The sequence below is a fragment of the Apus apus genome, chromosome 5 (assembly GCF_020740795.1).
Source record: "Apus apus isolate bApuApu2 chromosome 5, bApuApu2.pri.cur, whole genome shotgun sequence".
Taxonomy (NCBI): domain Eukaryota; kingdom Metazoa; phylum Chordata; class Aves; order Apodiformes; family Apodidae; genus Apus; species Apus apus.
In genome coordinates this window covers 43,418,887-43,443,997 of record NC_067286.1, presented here as the reverse complement: position 1 = coordinate 43,443,997, position 25,111 = coordinate 43,418,887, and the positions used below count along the sequence as shown (strand labels likewise).

At 44.0% G+C, this 25,111-nt stretch overlaps 1 protein-coding gene across 3 annotated transcripts in view; it reads right to left on the bottom strand.

The window, feature by feature from the left end:
• The window catches only part of ADCK1 (aarF domain containing kinase 1), an 87,266-nt gene that overhangs the window by 14,870 nt on the left and 47,285 nt on the right, over window positions 1-25,111 (bottom strand). For 2 of the 3 annotated variants that reach the window (XM_051620891.1, XM_051620892.1), the window contains exons 5-7: window positions 10,501-10,659; window positions 6,617-6,775; window positions 3,336-3,452 (exon numbers count right to left, since the gene is read on the bottom strand). In XM_051620891.1, the coding sequence (XP_051476851.1) occupies window positions 3,336-3,452; window positions 6,617-6,775; window positions 10,501-10,659 (435 nt within the window). The remainder of the gene's footprint in view (window positions 1-3,335; window positions 3,453-6,616; window positions 6,776-10,500; window positions 10,660-25,111) is intronic. The other variant, XM_051620893.1, reaches the window with a different exon arrangement.

Here is a 25,111-nt window from a genome sequence, read left to right as displayed (position 1 = left end):
TGGACGGATCCAGAGAGATTAATGTGCTTTTGGGCAGCTTTAATGATAATCCTGCTACAGATGGTATTAAGTAAATGTCAGTAACCTGGTTTGAAGAGAGCTTTCACCTCAGGGATCCTTTCCATTTAGAGGAGAGAGGCTCAGCTTGCTTTTCCAGGCTGCATTGTCACATGAGAAATCCTGCTTAGTGAAGACTCCTCTTCACCCGCCCAGTAAAACAAAATGGAGTAAGATGATAGAGAGGTTGATAGATAAATAGATTGAGATGATTTATAGGGAGCTAATACATCTCTGGAAAGCCAGAACTGCTGTATATCATATGCCACGTCACAGTTTTGAAACCTGGGTTGCCACCCCCTCCTCATGCTCCTTCCAGGGTCTGCTGCCTTTTGCTCACCCCAGCACCATGCCATGCAGTTCTTTACCCAGGGCATCAAGAGCAGCAGCTGATCATATTTGCTTGATCATATTTGTACCCATCTGCTGCACCTTGCCAGAGGAGAAGTCTGGGGTGCACTGCTCCTGTCTCATTTTACTGTGGCCATAATAACAGACCTTGTTCTCCATCACATGATTCTGCCAGGCTCAGTACTCCCTCCTTTCTACTGTTGCTTTATTGGCAATCAGTAAAACTTAATCATTAATTTTGGGGTGTGGGGAGAGAAAAGGAAGGAAGCACAGCTCAACACAGGCACTGAGAGAGTTTGTAGAAACTCAGTCCTGCCCACTGAGCTGAGTAACATCCTATACCTGACAGATTGCCAGAAACCTCTGAGGTTCATACTTTGCAGCAGTAGAGTTCTGTTGACAAATCTTTAAAAATACATCTTAGCCATAATTTAAAGACCAGCTCAGAATCAGCAAAATACATGTTTTCATTGCTGCATGGAAACTTTTGTGCCAAAACATCACAAAATTACCTTCCCAAAAACATAGATGAACAAAAAAATGAGCTGAATTTTCAACCTAAATCTATCCTACCACAAGCAAAAGCCTCTGCAAGCCAGAAAAACTGAAATTAGCTTCTTCTCTTCTTCATTTTGATACATACTGGCAGCAAAATATCCCACTGAAAGGCTGAAGGAATTAAATTTTCCACCCTGACTGGCTGGAGAAAGCTATGGAAGATTGTAAAGAATGTTTTTCTCTGGACTTCTCCAGACAACTTTACTATCTCCAGCAGTTTGAGAAAATTCAATAAAGCAACCAAATCCCTGGGAGCTACACTAGCTTTCTTGATCTCAGAATGCATCTGCTGTTCAAGGACTGTGAGGAAGCCCAGCTCAAAATCTGAAAGTACATATTGCTCAAAAGTCCTCCTGCTAATGCATTGAAACAGGTTGACTGACTTTTTCAAGACTTTGAGAAATATTCAGTGTTGTATCTGAGTGCTGTGCACTAGATTTGATTTTTGCCTTCATAGCAGAAGACAAAGATAGGATAAACTCACTCAAATAAACTACTTTCACTTTTGACTAGTTGACTTGTTCAGGTGAATGGAGCTGACTGTGTGTTCTGCCATGGACAAGGCTTTTAAAATAGCTCTTGATAGCAAAGTCCATGATCCACCATGTTCTCAAGAGCCACACTATGGTGCTTTGTGCAGACCAGATGCATCATTGAGGCAATTACCTTGGTAAATACAAGGAAAGATCATCAGCACAAAATAGACAGAGAAGGATTTACGTCTATCTCTGATCAGCTGACAATAATCTCTGTGATGCCCTGATGAGAGGAGGAGGAAAACCAGTGACCCAAATGCTCCAAATTCTTCCTGATGGACACATGAAAGGGCAGAGACTGCACCATTTACAGGTGAGGCTGTATTCATTCTTGAATGAAAATGGACAAGACATCTTGCAGGGGAGAGAATACTGTTCACTATTACCCACGACCTCAGCTTATTTATTACAATTAAAATGGAAAGACAGTCTCAAAATCCACTTTAACCCTAGGCCTTCCTTTCCTGTATTTCAGGGGAGAAACACATGGAAAGGTACCTGCCTTTCTGCCTGCAGAGGTTACCAGAAAATATCTCATTGACTTCTGCGGGGTGCAAGAACAGAGGAAGAGGTGAACAGAAACAGGCAGAGAAATAAGCAGGTTACTCAGTCCTCCACCTGCAATTTGGCTGAGCTCTTTTGGCAGAGAAAGAGCTGCATGCTGACTTAGGGAGGCAGCTGAGAAAATACACTTAACATTGTCTCCTTGTGGGGCATACCAAACTCATATTTCCCTTCCCTTAAGATGTCTTTGGCATGTCTGTAACTGATGTCACATGAACTTTGCCATGGATAGAAAGAGAGCCAAGAAGGAAGAGCAGAGAGAGAAGAAGCATTCAGATATCAGAAGTAAGTGGATTGACAGGTTAAGTACAACTGATTTTATGCCAACAGTTCTTTGATAGCCACTTGACCAAGTGCAGCTTTGAGGCACAAAGGGAAATGCAAGCAGAAGTGCTTCAGTCAGCACTCACTGACTGGGAGAGACGGCTTCACACACTGTCCAATGGCTCAAAATCATTTCCACCGCATCTTCTCAGTCCTTCTGGGAAGTAATACCTTATTTTCCTCAAAAATCTCTCAGCCATAGAAAACCCGAAGTGCTCTCTCAACCTCATGCCACACATATAAACGATTTCACTCGTTATGGAAATGTAGCCTCTCTGTAGGAACAAAATCTGGCAGTTGTTTAATTAAGGACTGCAAAATTATGCAGTAATGTGGGACCAGGAAGCAAAGAAGAAAACTGTTGCATCCAGAAGAAAAAGGGAGATTTTGGAAAGCAGAAGAAAACAACTCCTCTCAGAATATTGTGCAAAGCACCAGAAGCTGAGGCTCCAGCACTTGAACAACTGTGATCATAAAAGACATGATTTCTATCTCCTGCATAAGGTGATAGCTGTTGGGATATAAAAGCCACATCCCATGCTTTTATCCAGGATAAAGTTAATGCAGAAGAAAAAGGGGAGAAAGAAGAGAGACAAAAAGAATCAGAAGCTGAAGTTGTTCTTTTAGGTTAACAGGAACTGCCATCTTGGAACAAACCATAGGAGTACATAATAGAAAAGCATGGTCATCTTCTACCATCTGCCTCCTTGAAGATCTCTCTAGCTATGCAGCCTACAGGGGAGTGTTCCCCAAAAGGGGTTCTGGTTTTCCCAGAAGCACAAGAACTGAGATAGCTCAGAGTGATTGCTCTGCTCACATCTGTATGTGCTCCCTCTTCTGCCCCCTTCTGTCCTGTCAACCTCCATTTTGCATCAACACCAGTTGATGTCAACATCAGTTTTGCATTGCCCACCATGCCCAATCCAGAGATGGCTAAGAAACTACCTCATTAACATTGATTCCATTCCTCTCCATGTAGGCCTTGTCGTTCACCTGTCCCCCTTCCATAAACTCCATGAGAAGGACACGCCTTGTTGAGAGCTCCCAGTAGATCCTGGGGACCTGAAACAGGAACAATGGATTATGTCAAAAAACAGACTGGGAAAGCAAGGAGAATATAAGACACACAGTCTAGAAAAGGAGTAAAAATGAAAGAGGTTGAAGTGAGAACTTGTATTTTTTCCTGAGCAGAAAGGAGGTAAATCTATCTACCAGCCTCTTCCCAAGGACAGCAGCAATGTGTGCAAGGACAACACAGTAATTCAATGGCAGCAGAATCTGTCCTCATGCAACATTTCTGGCCACACTTTACATGATTTTGACAACCTCCCACAGATATCTGAGGACTTTCTTGTCTGCTCTGCAGCTCCACTAGCTGGTCTGTTTAACTAGTACCTATTGCAAGTTTCTGAATCATCCACTCAGGTCCTTTAGACAGGATTTGCTATCTCATTTGCTATGCACAGGGCCCACTTATGCAGCTCTAAAAATGATAAGCCATCATCATAAATTGTATGTCCACAGTGCCCCTTGGAACACAAACGCCTTTGAGCTGACAAACCCTGCATACTTAGGACATCTACAATTGAACTGGGAGAAAAATCAAGTGCCACAAATAAGGGGCTTGTCACAGAAACCCTGGGAGACCCTTAACTATCTTATTGCCAATGTGACACAGTAACAAGTGTAAAATGTCAAAGCACTTTTCATTCAATCTGCACTAAATCAAGCCAGGTGGGGTACCAGTAAGAGCCCCAGTGTCACCCAAGGAGGCAGAGGCACAGGCCTTGTTCAGGCTGGCTCCCATTTTTCCAGCCTCTCTCTCCAGCCACATTCTTTCCACACTGAAGTCCCTACTGTCAAGATTCCTTTCGCTGAAGTTCCTTGTGGATATTCTTCAAGTCACTGTGCTGACCAGTCACCCAAGCTGTCCAGATCTGCCTTTGCACTTGGCTGAAGCCACAAAGATACATTTTACCTAAGACATAAGGGAGCTCTATCCACTGATGTTACTGTGCCCCAGTACAGAGGTGCGCCTTTTGGATGCTGTAAAGACAGAGCTAGCAGTGCAGCCCCTCTCCTCACCCGCCTGACTCTGCTGCAGACTCATGACTCACCCACTGCAAGGGTCCAGCACCTTGTGGCAGGACAGGAAGAGGTCAGAAGTGTTGTCCCTCTAGTGCAACCAAAGCCAGGGGAAACAGAAAGGCCACTCCTCATAATTCCTGAACAAGCAGCATTTGCTTTATACTCTGCTTGTAACTACTGACAGTGTCTCAGTCCCTCACAAATTATCTGCCTCCCTCACTGTTCCTTGTCCTCCAGAGACCGTTTTCCCAATGTCACCCTTTTCTACCTTACCATGTGTGAACTGCTTTAGATCAAACACTCCTTTGCTGAGGAATTGCAGTGTCCCTCAGTCCCACTGTTCCACATGCCTGGCATACTTTCCACGTTAACCTAGCCCAGACTTTGATGCCAGAGAACCACTATGGGCAAGGGGGTTCACTTACTTGCAGCCTTCTCAGCTTATCTGTGTATTCATTCTTTGCAGTTATACTGGTGAGAAATCAAACCAACTCCAAAACTAACAGTTCCCCAGCCCATCTAGCCCACTGATCCTTGCTGCTTAGATCATTTTAGATGACACTTATTCTTGTCTGAAGATTTACAGGGGCAAGTCAATGGACTTGTAGAGCACTATCCATGCTCTGAGAGATGCCTCTCATTCATAGCCAAATTCTGCAGTGATTTTTTTAATTACTCACAGATGTTTGGCTGTAATGCTAGTGCATGGAAACAATTTATCTCTGGCTTTAAAAACTCAAACAGGTTCACAGCACAAAATCTACTTCTCAGCTTTCTTTTCACCTTGTTTAGGAAAATTAATGGTATAGGAGCCCAATTCTTCCTTTGCCTTTGGGCAATGAACACATCTCTGAATTGGCAGGTCAGACAGGAGGATTCATTATTTAGCCATCTCCAGCCATTTGTTATTGTTACACATATTGATATCATGGTAGCTCTTTAACCCAGCAAGGAAGTTGACTGGCCATCTCCACGGGGATTTGCTTCACAGTATCCTAGTTACAGCTGCAATGGATACAGCTCTCCAAGGTGTATCACTTCTGATGACTGCCCATTCAACAAAATCCTTGGCCTTTGGCCTTTTGTAGCCCTGGCAGCTTTTAGCTACCTGTGTCCATGGGAAGGCCACTGCTGCCACTGGGCTCCCAAAGGACTGCCCCAAATCTGGAATCGGGTGACACGGAATTATAGTCCTTGCATGGAGGAAGCAAGGAAAACATAGATGCACCAGCCTGTAAAGCCTAACGAAAACTCAACTCATTTCAGACATCTGTCACTTCCATCCTGGGACTTCTGGATAAACAGGGGGGTGCATTTTGTTGCTGCCTTTGTGTATGTGCAAATGCAGTTGCACCAGTGACTGTGCCCACAGCACTGTGTGTACTTGACCACACTTGTGCATTTCCAGAATGAAAGTGGGGGCTTGAGCCTCTTGTATGTCACCAAAAGATCTTTGCACTTGCAAGTTTGAAGACCTATGCTTAGGTCTTTCCAAGAATGAGATGTGCACATGTCTGGTTGTATTTGAGATATCTGTCAATGACCTTGGTCAGTGTGTAGCAGGGGAGCTGGGTTAAGAGTGTCAGTGGGGAAGAGCACAATATTGGTGCAGCTGAGTTTGTGTATGAAGGTAACATGAATGCATGGATGTGCTCAGTTCTAGAGTGAAAACATGCTTTTTTGCAGAAGGAAGGACTCATGCAAACATGCTTCCTCCTGAGATACTTGACATCATCAGCTTCAGTCTAGCTTTTCTGTTTTATGTCCATTTCTTGCCCTCAGTACAGACAAAACCTAGGAAAAGGTGCCATCAGATGGATCAGCAAAGAATGGCAAATTCACTTCCTGGGCAAGTTTGGAAACAGTGTTTGGGAAAAATGAGTAGCAGGCTCCAGGGACTGCTTGTCCCAAGCCACCACTCCTCATCCAATATACAGTGCCTACAGCAGAAAACAGACTGGGAAGCATGTCTCAGAGCAGTTTCTGGTCTGTATCAGCAGAGCAGTCTAGGATGAACATCAGAGGGACTCAACATCATTCTCCCTCTGCTGGATTCCTCCAGGTGGTGAATGAAATGCACAAGATGCATTATGCAAGACTATTAGTGCACATAAATACAAGGAAGCATGTTACCTCACCTTCAGGAAGTCAAAGTTCTTGAGCATATGAGCAACCTTTTCAGCATTTCTGCCTTCATTGAGGAAATCCAGCTCCAAGGGCAGATTCTTCTTAGCTTCTTCCACCAACCACATAAACTCAAAGTCTGGAAAGATCTGCTTCACTACCATGAGCAGAACCTGAGAACAAGGAAACGGACAATCAGCTGCATTCTGGCACCAAAGTCACACAGTGCTGTTTTGATAGGATCATTCCATGTAACTTACTGACAAAATACCCAACATGTACCACAAGTAGTTACAGGGTTCCTGCAGTATGATAACACAACACATGGTATCATGCCTTGGTCGTGCAACAAAAATTTTGGCTTGCCCTTCCACACAGGCACATCTTGGAGATGGCACAGACACCAAAGCAGCTGCCTGCTGCCTAGAAGCAAGAGAACGAAGTGCCGGAGAAGGTACCACATGGCCAGATCTTGCCAAGGGCCTGGCCCAGAAGCCACTGTCTTCTGAGTCTTATAATTCTACAAGTCACTGTTTGGCTTCATTTGAACAGCCCTCAGCTAATGCAAAAGAGGAAGATCTAAAGTAAGACCTATGACCTCTATGTTACTTCTTTCACTGCTGAGCAAGAATTTTGCTAGCACAGAAAATGGACTGGGCAGTTCAGAGAAAACAGTGGAGTTTGGATACATGTAGTAGGTGACAGATCTTTAAAGGACGCTTCTGATGGAGGTCAGAGGGCAAGGTGCTCTTCAGCATCACAGCCATCCTCTGCAATGCTGAAGTGGTGTTTTCTAAGCATCATATAACCACCACCTGGCAACCTCTGAAATAGATTAGATACTCAGCTGCCCAGGGCCTTGAAAAACCCAGCCAAAAGGTTCCTGGAAACATTTGCTTACAGTAACATTTAAGGGGCAAATGATGGGCAGTCCTGCCTGAAGATAACCAAGATGATGCAATTGGATGCCATAACGAAAGCTGCACAACAACCAAGCCTGTCTTCTGTTCAAATGAAGGGCCAGTTTCTCAACCAGTGTCACAAATTTACACAAGCTGACCATTTGGACCACACCTTAGGGAAAAAAATCTGTTTGGCTTATTTTAACTACCTGAATCATAAAACAAGAATAGAACATAAAAATGCAATCCACTTTGCTGTCTCCCTTACTTGTTCTGTACATCCATCTGAAAAGGAAAACAGAGTTGTCAGTGGGTGTTCCTGGACAGTTTTCCCTTCTAGATCTCCATTGTTGAGGTGGGAATTCCTGTACTGCAGGAGGAACATATAAGGCACATGCAGAAAGCTGCTATCATTGAAATGTATGACAAAAAATAAATTTATGAACCATCACTGTTCCTGTTCAGCTGTGTGAAAACGTTTGCTCTCCACCCCTGTCTCTACTTCTCTTATCTAAATGTCAGTTCCAAACTCAATGTTCCTTTAAAAATGTAATCACCAGGTTCCAGACACTATTGAACGATTTTTCTACTGTTATATCTGAAGGCATAAATCCTTTCAAATTTATGTCACCCAAATGAAATGTAACCAGCAATCTTCATGAACATGTACATAAACTTTTTTGGGATTTGCAGGCTTATTTCATTGGTGCCTGATGTGTGAAAATTCATGCATTGTTTTTTGCTTCTTTAAATGCTCTTTTGAATCAATTTGCCAACTTAACCATCAACAGGGACACACTTAACAAGTATTGGGCCTGTCCCTTTTCGGACAAAAAACTAACATATTGTCTTGAAATAAGTATTGATATAAGAAGAGCAATGAGGTATCTCTCTCTGGATTTATCGGATCCTGTACTGATTTCTAAAGAGTCAGCACTGAAGCAATGGAACATCAAGTGAATTTAGGAATTTTCCATCTAGTTTTTCCCATTCAGATTCCTTCCCATCAGTCTCTAAATAAGACCATCTCCATCAATATTTAAATCAGCCTCCTAACTAGTTGCAATATCTGTCTGATGTTTAAAGGACCAGAATCTCAGTGCACATGATCTGGCTTACAGCACAGCCTACACAAAAATAGGCCCACACAAGGATATGCTGATGCATGTAAACCAACACTCCACAAGAGACCCTTTAAAAACAAGACTGCATCTGTCATGTTGTGAGCTACTTTCCCATAGCTGTGTGTACTCAACAGACCTCAAGGATGGCAAACTAGACTGTCCGTAGAGGAAGGGCAGTACCAAATTGCCAAAAAGAAATGCACTGGTTTAGTTTCAACTTTCCTAGGAGGATTAGTCTAAAAACAAAAAATACGGGAATAATTCTAAAATTATTTGTTTAAATGTCTCTTACCAGAATAAGCAGCAATCACAGCAGCTTAGTGTGAGGGGGGATTGTTTGTCATACCCACTGTCAAAAGGACAAATGTCCTGAGGTGGATCTAGCTCTTGGCTCACTCATACACGATTCTGTTGTTGCCATGGTCTCAGTCTTTCACTACCTGCTCATTCTTCTTCCTTGACTGCTTAGTTTCTGCCATCCTGTCTCGAACAGGAGTGAAGGATGCCATAAGCCCCCTGAGAACTGCTGTGCATTTGATGACTCACAAAAGCAAATCATTGGGCAGACCCCTGCAGTCTGGCCTGGAGAGGACCTGAATCAAATCCAAATCTACAGCTGGAGCCAAATCCAGTTCCAACAGTTCTCTGTTTGTTGTCCCGAGCTCAGACCTGCACTGAAACAGGCATAACCCATCTTACTGGGATATATGATTATTGAATGCAAAAAATTCTTTCATGATGAGTACAAAATAAATATCCAACTGCAAACTAATGTGCTCCAGCTGGAACCAGCTGTGCTTCTTTGCAGACTAGCCAGGATTGCTCAAAGCAGGGTGCTTCACTTCCCTATAGAAGCTTTAGTTATGTGCTCCTCTGAGAGGGTGCTGGCAGGATCTTTGATTCCTGCTGGCCTGTGATGGGGAATGGTGTGTCACTCCATCATCAGTACCCTCTAAACACCTATCAGACCCCCTCAGCTCAGTCTTCCCCGCTTTAGTCCCGTGGACGTACCTGTCTGCCATTGGGTGTGCACATTACTGTACATACAGATGTATGTTTATTAGGAGAGCTAAAAGCTTTAGTGTTACCATTTACAGATCTAATCCTTCTGCTCTCCTCCACCTCAGCCTCATCTCCATTTCTTGTATCCTTCCATGCCACTGGCATCTTTGACTATTGCAATGTGGGGCCATGCTACAGGTTTTTCCCAGCTCCTCCTTTCAGCTAGCTAGACTTAGAAGTCTGGGAGAAGCTACAGCATTGCACTGGGAACATGAGTGGAACCTACCATTCAAGAGAGGAACAGGAGGAAGACATTGAAACTTCTCCTAGATTAATCCCTCATTTGTGTGTCTGCCCCTGGTAGACAACACTTTCCATATTTCAGTGGGGTTTTTTCCAGCATGAATCAGCCCAGCATTAAGGAGCTGATCAAGAAACAAAAGTGAATCAGAGCAACCTCAGCCACTAACTGAAAAAACATGCTAATAATGAAGAATAATTTTTCCTTGGCCACACAGCCCTCACTTAGGGGAACTGAGACCAGTTTAATCAACCAATTAATGGGCACACAAGCCAAGGAGAAACTTCTGGACTCACTCTCTAGTTTTTAAATCTCATATGGACTTACTCTGATGTCATTCATGTTTACCTGTGTTCTACTTCTGCCCTTCTTCACTCTTATCCTCTTGTTCAGTGTTAACATCTACACAATCACCTTTCTGTAGTATTCCTGAAGGACAGCATTATCTCTGTGGAGGTTTCAAAGCTACAGGATGGTGGTGTTATACCTGCTTACACCATGGGTGAATGTGGCCCCCACGCATTTCAATGGCAATTGCTCTGTAAGACAAAGTCAATAGGTAGTTTTACCTCCATGAGCAAAATATCCTTGGAGCTCTGAGCTTGGACCTTTGGGTGCTGGATTTTCACTGCCACCGTTCTCCCATCCTGCAGCACTGCCTTGTGCACCTGGGCTAGAGATGCTGCTCCCAAGGGAGTGTCCTCAAAACTCACAAAGAGCTCTTTTATCTGTCAGGAGGAGAGAAAGAAACATCAGCTTGGGGTGCCAGAGACTATCCTAAGGAAAGGCCTGACCAAGGCCAGAGACAGTGTGTGCCAAAGCTGGACAGGCTTAGCCCTTTCATCATTCCTCTGTCTCCTGCCTGAGCCTTTTCCCTGCTTGGCCTCCCAGTGAAGCCTGACAAGCACAGAAATGCCCTAGAGATACTTAGCCTATGGAAACCTGTGGCTGATCCCCAGGGTGCATTTCATCTTGGACACAGAGTGGCCAGGCAGCATGTGAGAGGCCTCTCCAGGCTGTCCTGAAAATGACTGGAGTGATTATGATCAGCACCCTTGGTTGTAACTGGGTGCAGATGCCAACAGCTGTCCCTTTGCAGTTACTTCTGTTCCTTCTTCTGTAGATTTTTAATACCATCATCATCCCCCTGAGACTTGGCAGTGCATATTCCCCGCATGACAGCAACATCACCAAGCTTACTTTGTGAAAGCCAGCACATAACCAGGAGCAGTGGTAAGGCTGGATTCACAGCCGGCGACAAAAACTGCAGTTTGCACCACTGACGCCTTGGCCGGAAAACACATTTTATGTGGTGGACTTCTCTCACACTACCAATAGAAGTAACTAATGCTCTCAGCTCAGAAAAAGCACTGGGCAGGGACAGCAAAGCCCACCATCAGCAGGAGAGGAAAATATTAGCAGCTCTGGCTGTGAAACTCAGGGCTACACTATAAGGAAAGTTGCAGATGAAGAAGTAGATTTGCCAGGGGGATGTCCAGGAAACAAAACCCTAGAGAGACATGGGTGAGGCAATGGGAGATGAGCAAAGGTTTGTCTGCTCTGCATACAGCACCCTGCTAGAGACCCTCAGTGCAGCACTGGGCAGGTCAGGTCCTGGAAACACTATTACCATGCTAGCATGCTATCAGTCTGGCTGACTAGCCAGGTCCCACCATCCAATTAATTAGCCCAGAGGGAAAGCCAATATGGTCATGTAGTTTCAAGTCCAGAGCTAGTTCATGTAATAGTAGTTGAGATTTCTGCCCTGCTCTGTAGAGCAAGGTGCAGACAAGCTCTGAGGTATCCAGAAGTCAGCAAAGGGATCCTGTCCCACACTTCCTGTGAGCTGGACTGATTTCAAGTGAGCAGTTGAGAAGCCTATAATTTATGCAGTAACAAAAAAGAATGTCAGTGCATTTTTATAACCTGTTTTTTAAAAGGTAATTAAAGATGAGAGCTGCAGCAAGCTAGTAATTAAATATGAATAAAGACCTTCTAAGCAAAGTCTTCATGCAAAGTGTTAAACGAAGATTCTTTTTGCTGACAAGGAAGAAAAATACTACACAAGGAGCAGCCTGTTCCCTCCTGCAGCTGCCAGGGAATGAGCCCCCTCCCACACCACCCTACTCCTTCTCTTCCAGCCCCTTCCACAGAAAACTATTGCTAGCAACAAACCAGAGCATTTGCAGCAATTAGATTCCAACAGAGACTCAGCTGCCTCCAGTAATTCACCAAAAAGGTGCATTTTATTTAAATATTTATTTATTTATTTATTCCCTTTGGTCCTGGCAGCAAAATCAATTAAGTAAAACAACTGCATTTAAAAACAACTAGTTATGTGTTTTTTAATTACAGCAGGTCCATAATTCAAACCTATTGACACTCATGTCTCAAGAGAAAAAAAGGTTTCTCTCTCTTTCCCCCTTGCCCTTTCTTTTCTCTCTCCATACCAGGGTTTTGAGATTCTTGTTTCAGATTAGTATAAAGAAAGAAGCACCTACAGGATAACAAATGGCTCAGGGGACATGTGTTCAAGACACAGGGACTTTTACGTGAAATTTGTCTGTTAGCTGAAGAGGGGACCTGTTAAGGGGAGGAGACTTAAGATGGCCAGGAGCATGTTGGACTACAAAATCCTGTTAAGAAAGAAAAAATGTAAACAGAGAACAGCCACATGAGGTCGAGCGGGGGCTTTCTTCAACTTTCTCACTACCCTACATCTTCATATTAAAAGGATGCACCCTTTACAGAGTGGCAGCCAATATTACTAGTCTAATTGTTATAAAGGTGGTAAGATCCTCCAAAGGTTGAAGCACAGAACTGGGAATTCACTGGCCTGAAGCCAGTAAGGTACATTTATAGTAAGACTACATATAATTTGGATAAAATTCCATCTGCTCTGGGTTTCAAAAGCTTTTAATTGCCTGTACTGTCAATCCAGCTGTTTCTACTAGTATTGAATGCATACAGGTGAAAAAAAAAAAAAAAAAAGCTGCATATATTCCCTCTGGCAGGAATAGTATATACAATATTCTTGTGTGACTAAGTTTTTTAAGGAAACATCATTTGAAGAAAGCTGTTCTGAAGAAAGGAGTTCTTTTGGGCAGAAGGACTTAATTTCAAAACTCGTTATTTAGGACATGAAAGCCAGGTCGGCAGTCATGTCTGTTAAAGCCAGCCCAATGGCCCTGCTGCAGCTCCAGGGGGAATCTGTGCACACCCACAGGATGCAAGTGAGGGCAGCAAGGCAAGGGACTGCAACAGGGCCAGGGAACTGATGGTTCCTGGAGGAGCAGAAGGGTAGGGGGGAGGGGGTGGATCACAGCCAGGCCATTACATGAGCAGGTGTGAGGCTGAGATAAAGCAGAAGCACAATTAAGGCTGGGCTCCAGGACCCCCTACTTAGCAAATCACCCTTATTCATTATGGAATTGTCCTTTTTCAGCTCACTGGAGGCAGCTGATGCAGGCTGTGTGTCCCAGCCAGGCAAAAGCAAGCGAGAAGCTGTATGATATGGAAGCACTGAAGAGGTGAGCCAGGCTCCCACACTTGGGGTCCTTCCCAAGGGAAGACAGCTGCGTGAATTTCATGCAGGCAGGCAGTTCATGGAGCAGGCTGCAGGCTCTTGCTGCTCACAAGCACCTAGCTAATCAGCACCCTTAACAAAAACTCTAGCCATCATTTCCAGAATAGATAATTAGCAAGCAAAGGCCTGGGCTAGTCTCAAAGCCCACCTGCCATGGTACTTAAGGAACTCTCAAGCTTCTTTCAGGCCACAGCTGGTCTCAAAGGGTCTTATCAAACTGGTTGTTACCATCTACAATCCTGGCAGGAGATGAAACAAGCATAGTTTCCAGACAGGTTTAATAAAGGTTTAAAAGTGAGAAAAGGAACTTTAGGGCTGCTCTTACAAAGGAGCAGGTCAGCCAGGTGTGGGTTCACAGCTCTACTGGTGAGCAATATCCCTGCACACAGTGATTTCCCTCACTAGCCTTCTGCACAGCCAGCTCCCCATCAGGCACGTGCTCAACTAGCAAATGCCTGTGTCACCGTAATTCACTGGCTGGAAACACAACCCCAACTGTTTAATTCTAAAGAATGAAGCTTGTTTAATTTTAAATATGCAAAATCTTTTCAGGATTCTTGGTATTAGTATTCACACCTCAGGGACTTGATACAAAAGCTCTTACAGGATCTACTTAAACACTTATTAGTATGTATTTGTGCTGAGATTGCACCTAGAGACCATAATTAAGCCCAGAGTGCCATTGTAGGAGGTGCACAGCCACCACAGGCCCTGCACAAGCTCATGTTTTCCAGGAGTCCCCAGTTGTTACCTACAGACCCCCTCACATGCTGAAGTACCTTCCCAAAGCACACATTGCTCTGCTCAAGATCTGAGGCACATACCAGCTCGTGCTGCAATGCTGAGCATCAGAATGCCTCAGTATTTTTTGTGAATCCTATCCTTAAACCCTTAGGAAGTTACTGGAAGTCAATTGGATTTAAGCTTCCAAATCCTGAGTCCTTTCTGAGAGTATTATCTTACATGACCTGCCCAGCATGTTCTGAGAAGTCTTTGACAGAGCTGGGATTTAACCCAGATATCCCAAGTTCCAGCCTGATGTCTTAAACTCCAAACCATAAACATTAAATGTGCATGTCTTGCTAGCTATTTTCTTTTGAAATATCCTGCCTCTTAATCCCAACCTTTTAATGTGCTGCAGCTGCAGCAAATGATCAAATATTACTGCTTGGTTTCAGCCTTTCCACTCCACAGAGAGGTATGTTTCCTTCTCTCTCCAGAAAAGCTGCTAATAAGCTACCCTGGAGAAGGAGCCTAAGTCATGGAGCCCCTTCCTGGCCCAGCACTACTTAACATCACTCCAAGAGATGTGGTGGCTCTGCTCTGTCACAGTGACCACAGCAGATGAACAGTGGCCATGTCTCAGCAGTCTGCTCAGGACAAATTTAGGGTGCAGTGGAATGCAGGATCACTAACAGAAGGTGTCTCAATAGCCCAGCCCTGCTTAGCTGGCAGGCTGAACCCCCTCCAGCATGGTGCAGCCAGAGTGAGGTCATGATGGGGTCTAAGTAAGAATATTTTTCATTATAAGTCCTATTCAGAAGATTTCCAGCAGACTCCAGGACAGTTTTGAAAATTCTGGTTTTCCACAACCACCTTTCCTCAACTCTGCCCAAGCTGAACAAGTCCAGTACAGGTGGTGTCAGCGAGGAGACTTTCAAATGCCCAGCATTTGAAACGCCCAGGGGAAGAGAGTACTTCACCAAATCATTTCAAAACTGCCTTCAAATATTTCCCTGGACTTCAAAGGACTGGAAAAAAAACAATGGGGAGGGAACGTCACAGAGCTCTATAAAATCACTTTTGTCACAGAGAATAGGATTGGGAATGCTCGTTCACTCTACAGAAGAACTTGAGAGCAGCAAATTGTCAATTAGCACACAAGATTACCAGATAGCAGGATTAAAACCTGCAAAAAGAAGTATTTTTCTCCCATACCAATTAAGCTGTAGAACTCTGCCACAGGATGTTGTGAATACCAGAAGTCCAGGTGGGTAGATATGCTGACAAAGAAAATCCATCACAATTTACAGTTCCTGGCCAAGGAAATCTCTAACCTTCAGATTACTGGAAGCTGGAAGGTCATACCAGGTAAATCTTAACTGTATGGCTGCAGTGCTTTTATAGTCTTTCACTCTTAGCCAACACTGGCTACAGCTGGAGGCATTGCTGGGCTTCAGCTTTTGGTCTGATCTGTATCGTCATACTTCTGTTCTTCAGAAGCTCTTCCCAACAGACTGACCAGTCTTGACAGCATGATGGACAACAGAGGATTCGTTTCACCTGCTGCTGCTAGCTTGGGACTCAGTTGCTGTCTGACAGCTTAGAAAGTTACTGATAGAGCCTGTAAGTTTCTGAGAGCACAAAGGGTATGGGGGAACCACAGTTGGAAGTGACCCAGTCTCCAGGGTAAACTCTGACCTCTGGTAACAGTGCATCTTTGTGAAATATCTGTCATTTAACTTTCAGACAATAAAGTAACTTTTCTTACAAAACGTACACTAAATATTCCAGAATTGAGAGTAAATATGCCCCTCTCAGGGGACTCTGCCAGAGTCTGTCACATCTGGGGAACATGCAGCAGGTGCTGAGACCATCTCAGAAGCAAATATCTCCATACACTTTACTATGCTCCACAGCTTCACCAACCACAGCTGCTCAAAATAATTAACATAAAAGGGCACAACAGGGATGATGCTATTCTCTTCTCACCAAAAAGCAATGCAAACTGAAACGTTCAAAACCTCAACCACGATTTCACAGCAGATCTCCTTTTCTGATAACAGCCATTGTTCCTGAGTCTTGCATTTTGTATTTGAAGACAGCAATCTCTGAGATGTCCTGCCATTTCAGAAAGGGTTGAATAGGGAACATGATTAACCTCAACTTCTTGCCTACAGGATACTCACCATAGGCCATGATATAACAGGGCTTCACTAACAACAGTGTTGTGTTGTTATGGCCAGGAGTAGCTCGCAGCCTCCTAACATTCTGATGCAGCACGGGAAGATGCACATGGGGAAGATGGTAAAAATCCATTCAAGACAAGGGGAATCATACTGTTGGGAGACAGGTCCATGGTGGAAGAAGATAGCAAGAAAATGATTAAGGTAGGTAAATTTTGCACACCTCCTTGTAATTCTCCAGGCTGGAATTCCCCTGACAAGGTGACTCGATTAATGTTTTTTTTCATTCCTCATGGAGTCAGCACTGAACAGTTCCCTCTTAATCACAGCTCCATGGATGGCAATTTGCTGAGGTGAGCTCAGTCTGCAGGAGCTTTCTGGGATTTACACAGGGATCATGCTGTCTGCAGCCTCCCAGCCCAGACAACATGGGCTACTGTGATAATGGGATTCATGAGCTTGCTGGAAAACAGACCAACATAATACCACTCTGGGAAGAGAGCAGTTTTCCTTAGAAAGTTTTGGGAGCTGCAGCTGACATCTTAACACTGCCTAGTAAAATGTCCCCTCTATTTCACATGGAAGGATAGCTGAATAGTTACTCAGTTCTGTGTCTGATAGGCTTGTGGCTCCCAGAGCTTTCAGAATTCATTTTGTTGACACTAGGCCCCTATTGGTCTCAAAAGTCTGCATGCCTTCCTGAACTAGGTTTAAGGCAAGTGAACTTCAACCTAGGCTAGTTGTCTTTTCAAGGACATACATGTAATTGTCCATGGCACCAAGAACTCACTGATCCCTGCAAGTCTGCAAGAGCAGAGCTCTAGGCGTGAGAAAATGTTACCTTGGAGTAGAGCAATTTACTTCCCAGATACCAAGTAAGGGTTTTTTCCATTGTCCCAGCCTTTCTATCCCCTCTACAAAAACAAAATGTCACAGTGTTGCTCAGAGAATTATTAAGACAGCAAAAACTGAAAGATTAGATTTATCACAGCAGACAGTGGATTATGAAGAATAATTCATCAAATGTCAGAATAAACAGCCCACAATTTATAGGTGGCTTTGTTGAGTCCGTGAAATCTGATTGGACTTCTCCCCACCTAATGAATGCCAAGCCTAATTGATGGTTCCTAAATGCATCTGTCAAGAACTTGTATTTATTAACTCAATATTTTTAATAATTTTGTAGATATATACAGAATTGTGGCTTTATTCTGAGTGGATTCCCTGGTGTTTATATTACATATACCTGGAAGTGTGCTTGTATAATAGAAGTATACACTGCATCCAAATGAACACAGGTAAAAAGTATGCGTGCATTCTGATACACTGAAACAATTACATTTGGCTTATTAGACAAACTCCCTACATGTTTCAGTGCACAGGATGGCAAAGCAATGTGGTCCATTTCAAGGGGAGATGACCCTTAAGGTGCTTACCTAGAATTTGGAAAAGCTGAGCTCTAACATTGGCTCTCCCTGATATCCTGTGTGATGCTGGGCCATACCATGCCACAGAGCTCACGCAGAGATAAGGAGAATTAGGGCTGTCCAGTCAGCTATAAATCTGCTTTTATCTAATTTCTCAGGACCAAATTTGTAACTTTAACACCTTTTTCAAAATCTATTTGTATAATGCACAAACAGCAGTTACTACACACACAGACACGTAGCTGCATCTGCCAAAGGTAGACATGTGCTCCTGGCATGCTGATCACTGCTAACTTGGTTAGTCACTGCTAACATTGCACCGCAACAGCCCAAAGCCAGGGCTGTCCACCAACTATCAGCCTTTCTTCTGGGAAACAACTGTGAGCCAGCTAGGGTTTGAAGTTCATCTTTTCCTGTTATTTCTACCTAGTACCACTTTGGTACCCGGAAGCCCACTGCCAGCTTTATCACTGAGAATCTATGCTGGGATCCTACCAACAGCATTTCCCAGTCACAAAGCCATGAATGTTACAGAAAATGAACTCTGCTAAAGTAACAGTCCTTGATCACATCATCCAGATGCCAAAGTTGGCTCACTCATTCACTGCCTGATACCTAGGATCCTGGCTATTCCTTGTTCTGCTTACCTACCAATTTATTTCTGTAGTCACTTCTGGCTAGAAAAGCATTAGGAAAGCCTATATGAAGCCCCCCTTGCTTTCCTCTTACCCATCCACTGAGCTGTACAGCAACAGTATCAGTCTACTTGCTATAGTACCTTTAACTGTTACAGTCTTTACTTTGAGGAAAAGTGCCTTTTATTCCATCCCTGATGACTTCTGCTTAATAGTCTGTGCTCAGACACACACACAGTAGCTTCATTTATTTTCCTAAGTAAAGTCAAATCCTTAAGACTAGGCAGAACTGTCTGAGAATATTACTCATCCTGGATCGAAACCAATCTCAGTGGTGACAGCTGCAACAGGCAGTAACAGCAAGGAGCAGACAGAGCTGATATATGTTGCCTGAGGCCCTACCTGTGAGGTGGACCTCATCTCCCAGCTCTGAAAGCTGAGCAACTTACCAATGGCTCCCACAAACAAAAAACAGTCACTCCAATAAAAGCAAGGATTGCCATGATCAGACCAGAACATAACCGGCTAAGGAACATCCTTGTGAATAGCACAGGGAGAAATATATGTTTTTCATCAATTAAGCTCCTGAGTGCCCTACAACCTTCCAGAGACACAGAATGTGAAGTTTAGCAGATTAACTCAGCTGCCTAAGAGTCAATGCTTTCAACAGTTGGAGTTCTACAGGTTTTCCACTAGCATCACTACAGCCTCTTCCATGCTTAGCTTCATACAGCTGTTCTTTGTCCAGGTGCTTAGTTTCACAAAGCACTCTGAAAGTAGAGAGACTATACATTAGACTTCTGATGTAAGGCAGATATCAAGCTGGGCAGTAGGAAAGCAGAGTCCAGACATCACCTGTAGGGCTAGCACAACATCCTTGTTAGCACAAGCACATACAGCGAACCAGAGAGAGGAAAGAAGAAAAGCTGAGACATCTCAGAACAAGCATCCAACTCATTCACCTGTGTGAACATTATTCCTGGTCAAAGTACTCCATTTCAGATAACGCAGATAGCTTTCCCCCATGACTGTAACACATGCTCAGCATTGAATTCCAAGAAGCTTCTTCCAAAATGTCCATTACCAAAGGAAAGATTTTGTGGTTGGAAGCTGCATCTTAATTTTAAGCTGCAAGTCCAGTTCCCTATAGAGAAAGCTGGAAGGTAGAAGAACCTTGCACCACTGGAATCAGTTATTTCCTAAGGACTCCCCTCTGTGACAACAAAATACCAGTCCCTCTAACCCCGAAGTGGCCATTGGGAAAATACGCATTTCCTGTCTCCAGATGCAGTTAATCAGCACAACTACCTGGCTTGTTCAGCATCCCACTTCTTTCCACATAAGGATAAACATCTTGTGCTGCCAGTCACCTTCCCAGTGGTTCCTAAACCACTTCCACAACCCAATTTGTCTGTGACTGGCCTCCAACAGCAGCCAGGGTTTCCTGATCCAGAATCAAGCCAGAGTCCACCAGCAACCATGATTGTGCGGAAAGAGAAGGTGAAAAAAAATAATCTCTCAAAGTGCATACTAAATGGTATCACTGTGTACTTTATTTTGCATAATATAAGCATCTTAGAGTCTATGTAAAATGCACAGTCCAAAGAAGAGCAAAGCTGAGGCACGTGTGTAGGTTAACAGTTGGACTTAGTTATCTTAAAGGTCTTTTCCAACCAAAACCATTTTGATGCTATGTATATACATATATATTCTTGTTAATTCCCTTCCTTTCCATCATGCTGAAAAACAGTGGCTTGTGAGCTACCTATTCCCTCCAACAGTGCAAGCTATGATGCAGAAAATCCAACCTGCCTTGTGCTTCCCACCCTCCCCTTGCACATACAAATGCTTCCCTTTATCTTAATTTGCTCTTTCTTATTGAGCTGTCTCCCACTTGAACAATGCTCATTAAACCCATTCTTTTATCTCAGTCTTTTTGGAGAAATATTACTTCACCTGCATTTCTTCTGTCTGTAGGATGGAGCCACACTTGTCAATTGTGCAGACAGACTGGAATCACAGTCCTTTAAGAGCACATAACCTCTCCACTCCCAGCTGTTTTTTTGTATTTTAATTGAAAGCACTCTCTCTTTCTCCCCCTGCTAATAAAGGAGGCTCTCACTTATCATACTGGTGTGTGGTGAGAGCAGAGCAGAAGACAACTCTCTGCTGCCAATGAACTTCCTTCTGCATCCCATCTGCCCAAATAGACTCTTATTCCATGGTTCAGGAGGAGCAGTAGTGACCTATTTCTGCTAACATCTTTGAGGCTTACTGTGTTCTCTGTGGCTTTTCAGCTCCCAAGCAATAGAGCTGAAAGTGCTAACATAGCAGGAACATCCCTGTAGTTCCTAAGGAAGGAAGTAGTTTCCTCAGCCTTCTGCTCTTCTAACAGCTCTGTTAGTATGTCTGAACAGCTTCCTTATCCCTTTCTCAGCTTTCTGGAGATGTTCCACAATTATCTACTCACAGCCCCTATCCCCACCACTGCATATGAGTAACAGCTCACATAAAATTCCCACCTGCTTTCTATTGACACATAGTTGTACCTCTGTACCCCAGATCAGCCTGCTTCTAGCCAAACTACAAATTCAGCCTGTCTCTCAGACGTGGTCTTTCGGATAGCCATCTCCTTGTTCACTTTCAGCAAAGCTAAAGTGCGGTTCCTAATCTTCTCACTCAAACCATCCTTCATGTCTCTTGTTCATCACAACAGACAACATCACTAACTTTCTGTCCAGCATGCCTGCAGCCTTGGCCTCATCATCAACAGTGACATCCCTCCAGATCTCATTTCCAGGCCAGGTCTGAATCTGGTACTAGACATCAACTACTAATGCTGACAAGTGACAGGTGAAAACAATACAACTGTTCTCCTCCTGTCCCCACCGAAGTTCCCATTTCTCTTTAACCACACATGTAGTATGACACATGGGGGTTCCCAACATAACCAGAACACCTTGATCAAATTCCTGCAGACATATTCCCAAATGACATATCAACTCTACAGATGCCAGCAGCCTGCTACAAAGACAACACAAAGAACCACCAAATCATAGAACAGCACAGGTTGGAAAGCACCTCAAAAGATCATCTGGACCAACTTTTCATGAGAAAGGGAGCCTAGATGAGATTATCACATCTTGAAAACCTCCAGTGATAGGAACTCTAGCACATCCCCGGGGAGGTTGTTCCTGTGATTGATAGTTCTCAAAGTAAGAAAACATGCTTCTTATATCAAGATGTAACCTCTCTCAAAAAGCCCCAAAGATGAAACACCAGAGAGACAGAGCCAGTTGGCACACTAAGCCAGAAGGTAAGATTTAAGCAAGCACCCAGAACCAAATGAATTTCCAAGACCATTTTGACTCCAGGCATAAACACATCTCGCCAGGCACTGGCTGAAACCTGAGTTGGAAAGGGTCCACAGACCCACAACAAACAGTTATGGCTCCAGTTAGTCACAGCCAGGCTGAGGGAGGCTCTGTCAAGGACTGCAGAGAAGCCCCAAGGGCCCTGTCAGCAGTAAGCCTGCACAACAGCAGCAGCCCTGTGAGAAATAACCAGCTGCCAGAGCGTGAGGATATATAGGGACCTTCGGGAACACGCATCACCTGTACCTCATCTCAAATGCCTCTGATTCAGCTTTGAAAGCCTGAGGGTTTTGCAAAGTGGATGGGAGAAGGGATGGTGGGGAGAAATATCTATGGGCAGGTTTATATGACTACACAGAGAGTGGTAACGGGATGTCTGGGGGTATATGTTTGGAAGAGGTGGGCTACAAGCATCTCATCAGCATGCAATGCTGTGTCAGGGCTTGCACACAGACTTAAGGAGGAGGCATGAGGCAGTGCATTTGTGTGCACAATTTGTGTGGGGAATGTCAGGCAAAATTCTCCATCCACGAAGAGGCAAGTGAAGAACAGGGTCAGACCAGGTGTTTGTGGGTGTGCAGAGGCAGAGTGTGCAGCAGAGAGCTACACTGCAGGGTATGTATCTCGCAGAAGAGCACTGCAGGTATGTGAGTGTATGTTACACTGACAGACCCTTCTACTCCAGCTCCTGAAATGGAGATGGAGAAAGGCATACTCCTGATAGAACTGTGTGGAATGCTTTTGTGTGTCTCCTCAGAAAGCGATGAGGGAAATGTGTTTCTAGGCCTGGGACAAAGAGCAGGAATGACAAAAACAGCATTGCACAACCAAGCAGCCTTTCACCTTGGTGGACAGAGGCATGATACAATGGGAACAAGAAAGGACAAAGCCCAGTTCCAATCAGATTCTGCCCAGCTACATCCCTTCCTCAGGCTTTTGTAACAATTACAGCAATGCAAGCATGATCAAGTTTTATTGAAGAACAGCACTTCCCCAGTGTAAAAGGACAGGAAGTAGGAATTAGTATCTGAGGAGGATATGGAAGTATGTGTAGCCTGGCAGATGTGGGAAGCTCTGCCTGAATTGAATTTGTCTCAAGAAATGGATACAATGAGGTCCCTGTATTAGAAGAAAGATGCTAAACAGGTAGTAAAGCCCTGCTGAAGATGTAAAGCTCGTAAGCCAGTTACTGGTGTTGACTGTGCCTTGATGGGATACTCAAACACCAGCACACTGGCAGGCCAGTCAGTGCAAGAGGCACAGCTGTACAACAGTCCACACCACAGAAAACAAAGTGCAGGGACTGAGGAGAAGTTAAGGTAGAGTAACTTCCAGAGATCTGGATGGGACTCTGGAGTTTGTATCATTTGCAGCCCACCCTCAGAAAAAATGTATCAAGATCCAAAAAAGTAATTTGAAAGAGACAACTGCACAGCAAATTAAATCCACAACTGACTGCCAACAGCATCGCTGGCACCATGCTGGGATAAAGGGTTCTATGTGACCCCTAATGACCAGTCATACAAATCCTGGGCCCAGAGCTCTCTGCACTGACCCAGAGAGGAAAGTCCTACGCTAAGCCCACCACATAATTTCCTGCTTCCTTCTTCTCAGTCTCTCAGAATATCAGCCTCTCCTTTCTTTTCCTGCTCATATTTCCCCCACTTTTCTTGTCTCTGTTCCAATCCATCTGCTCCTTCTGCAGTTTATTTATTATCTGTCTATTCCTCTTCTTCCTCTCATGTTTTCTTCCTTGCCCCCAGATCTTCTTGTTCGGCTGCCAGGTCCCTGGTTCAGTGGTGTAACTCAGCTGATTTACTCTCCTTAAAGCTGTGTCTGCTCTCATGTAAATCACCCTCCAAACCCAGCCTGTGAAATGAGCTTGTTCTCTAAACTCTATGAATAGGAAAGTAGGCACAGCTGGCCTATTCATAATCAACATAAAAAATAGATTAGCACTTTACAGATTAAACATTATCGTTTCAACAGTTAACATAAATCAGCTACGCTTACAGGCCTAGCATTGCTTGCTGCCACTGCAGGGTGACAAGCGTTGCAGAGGAAAGGGCTGCCAGTCTGGGGTGCAGTGGGAAACAGCTCATTTGTCTTCCACCTTGAACGGAAGTTCTCTGGCACCCCCAGGGTGTAGTGCAAGAAGCTGTTACAAGGAGAAGAGTGGGCTAAGGAAACAAAGGTAGGAGGTTCATTCTGGTAATTCTCATGCATTTCTGACCAATCCAGCAAACCCTTATTCTAGAGCCCCAATCAAATTGTCCTACTTTCCTCCCTAGGACTGATGCAGCTCAAAAACAGATAGAGCAACAGATTCAGCTTCTGGAATAGGAACAGGACAGGGAGCCTCTAAACACTGACCGATATCTAGCTCCATTTCCCATCGTTCAAAATCATTTGGTTCCTGTGTATGATGTAAACCAGTTTGGTAGATTCTATCTAACATAAGCAGGGGCACCCATCTCAAAGACCACCTCATCATAACCTAGGGAGCCACCTCACCAAAGATGGGCCAAGGACTCAGATCCACTTCAGACATGCCCTGTGGAGAGCAAAGCCAGAAAAGAGTAGACCAGAGCGTGTTATTGGTCAGGCTGCACCTTCTCCTTCATCAGGTACCAGACACCAAGTCACCGGAGATGCTCAACCCAACATACTGTCATCAATGTGCTATGGTTGCATAGTCAAAAGAGAGGTAAGGCCGACAGAATTAGTACAATCCGTATGCTTTTCTTCCTCCCTGCTCACTCACTGAGAACCACTCAGTGTTTCCAATCTTTAGCTTGGAGCTGCCAACATGTAATTCCTGAGCTGATCCTGGTGATTGCAAGGGACTGGTAAAGCCTTTGACAGGATATTCCATTAAGAACCAGCCTCATAAGTCTTTCAAACAAACAAACAAAAATAAAATAAAATAAAATAAAATAAAATAAAATAAAATAAAATAAAATAAAATAAAATAAAATAAAATAAAATAAAATAAAATAAAATAAAATAAAATAAAATAAGAGGAAGAAGTTAGGTTACAGTCCAAAGGACAAAGGATACCCTGGGACAGGAGGCACAGGCTTGCAGGTTTTCTTGGAAGCCAGGGCAAAGACACTAGCAGTACACAAAAGACAAGGCACCAGAAGTTATACGGAGAGACTTCTTTAGTATAACTACTCTTAACAAGCTCTGGTAACTTTAATTGATCTAGCCTCCTTCTAGCCTTTCTTGATAAACAGGAATAACAGTTAA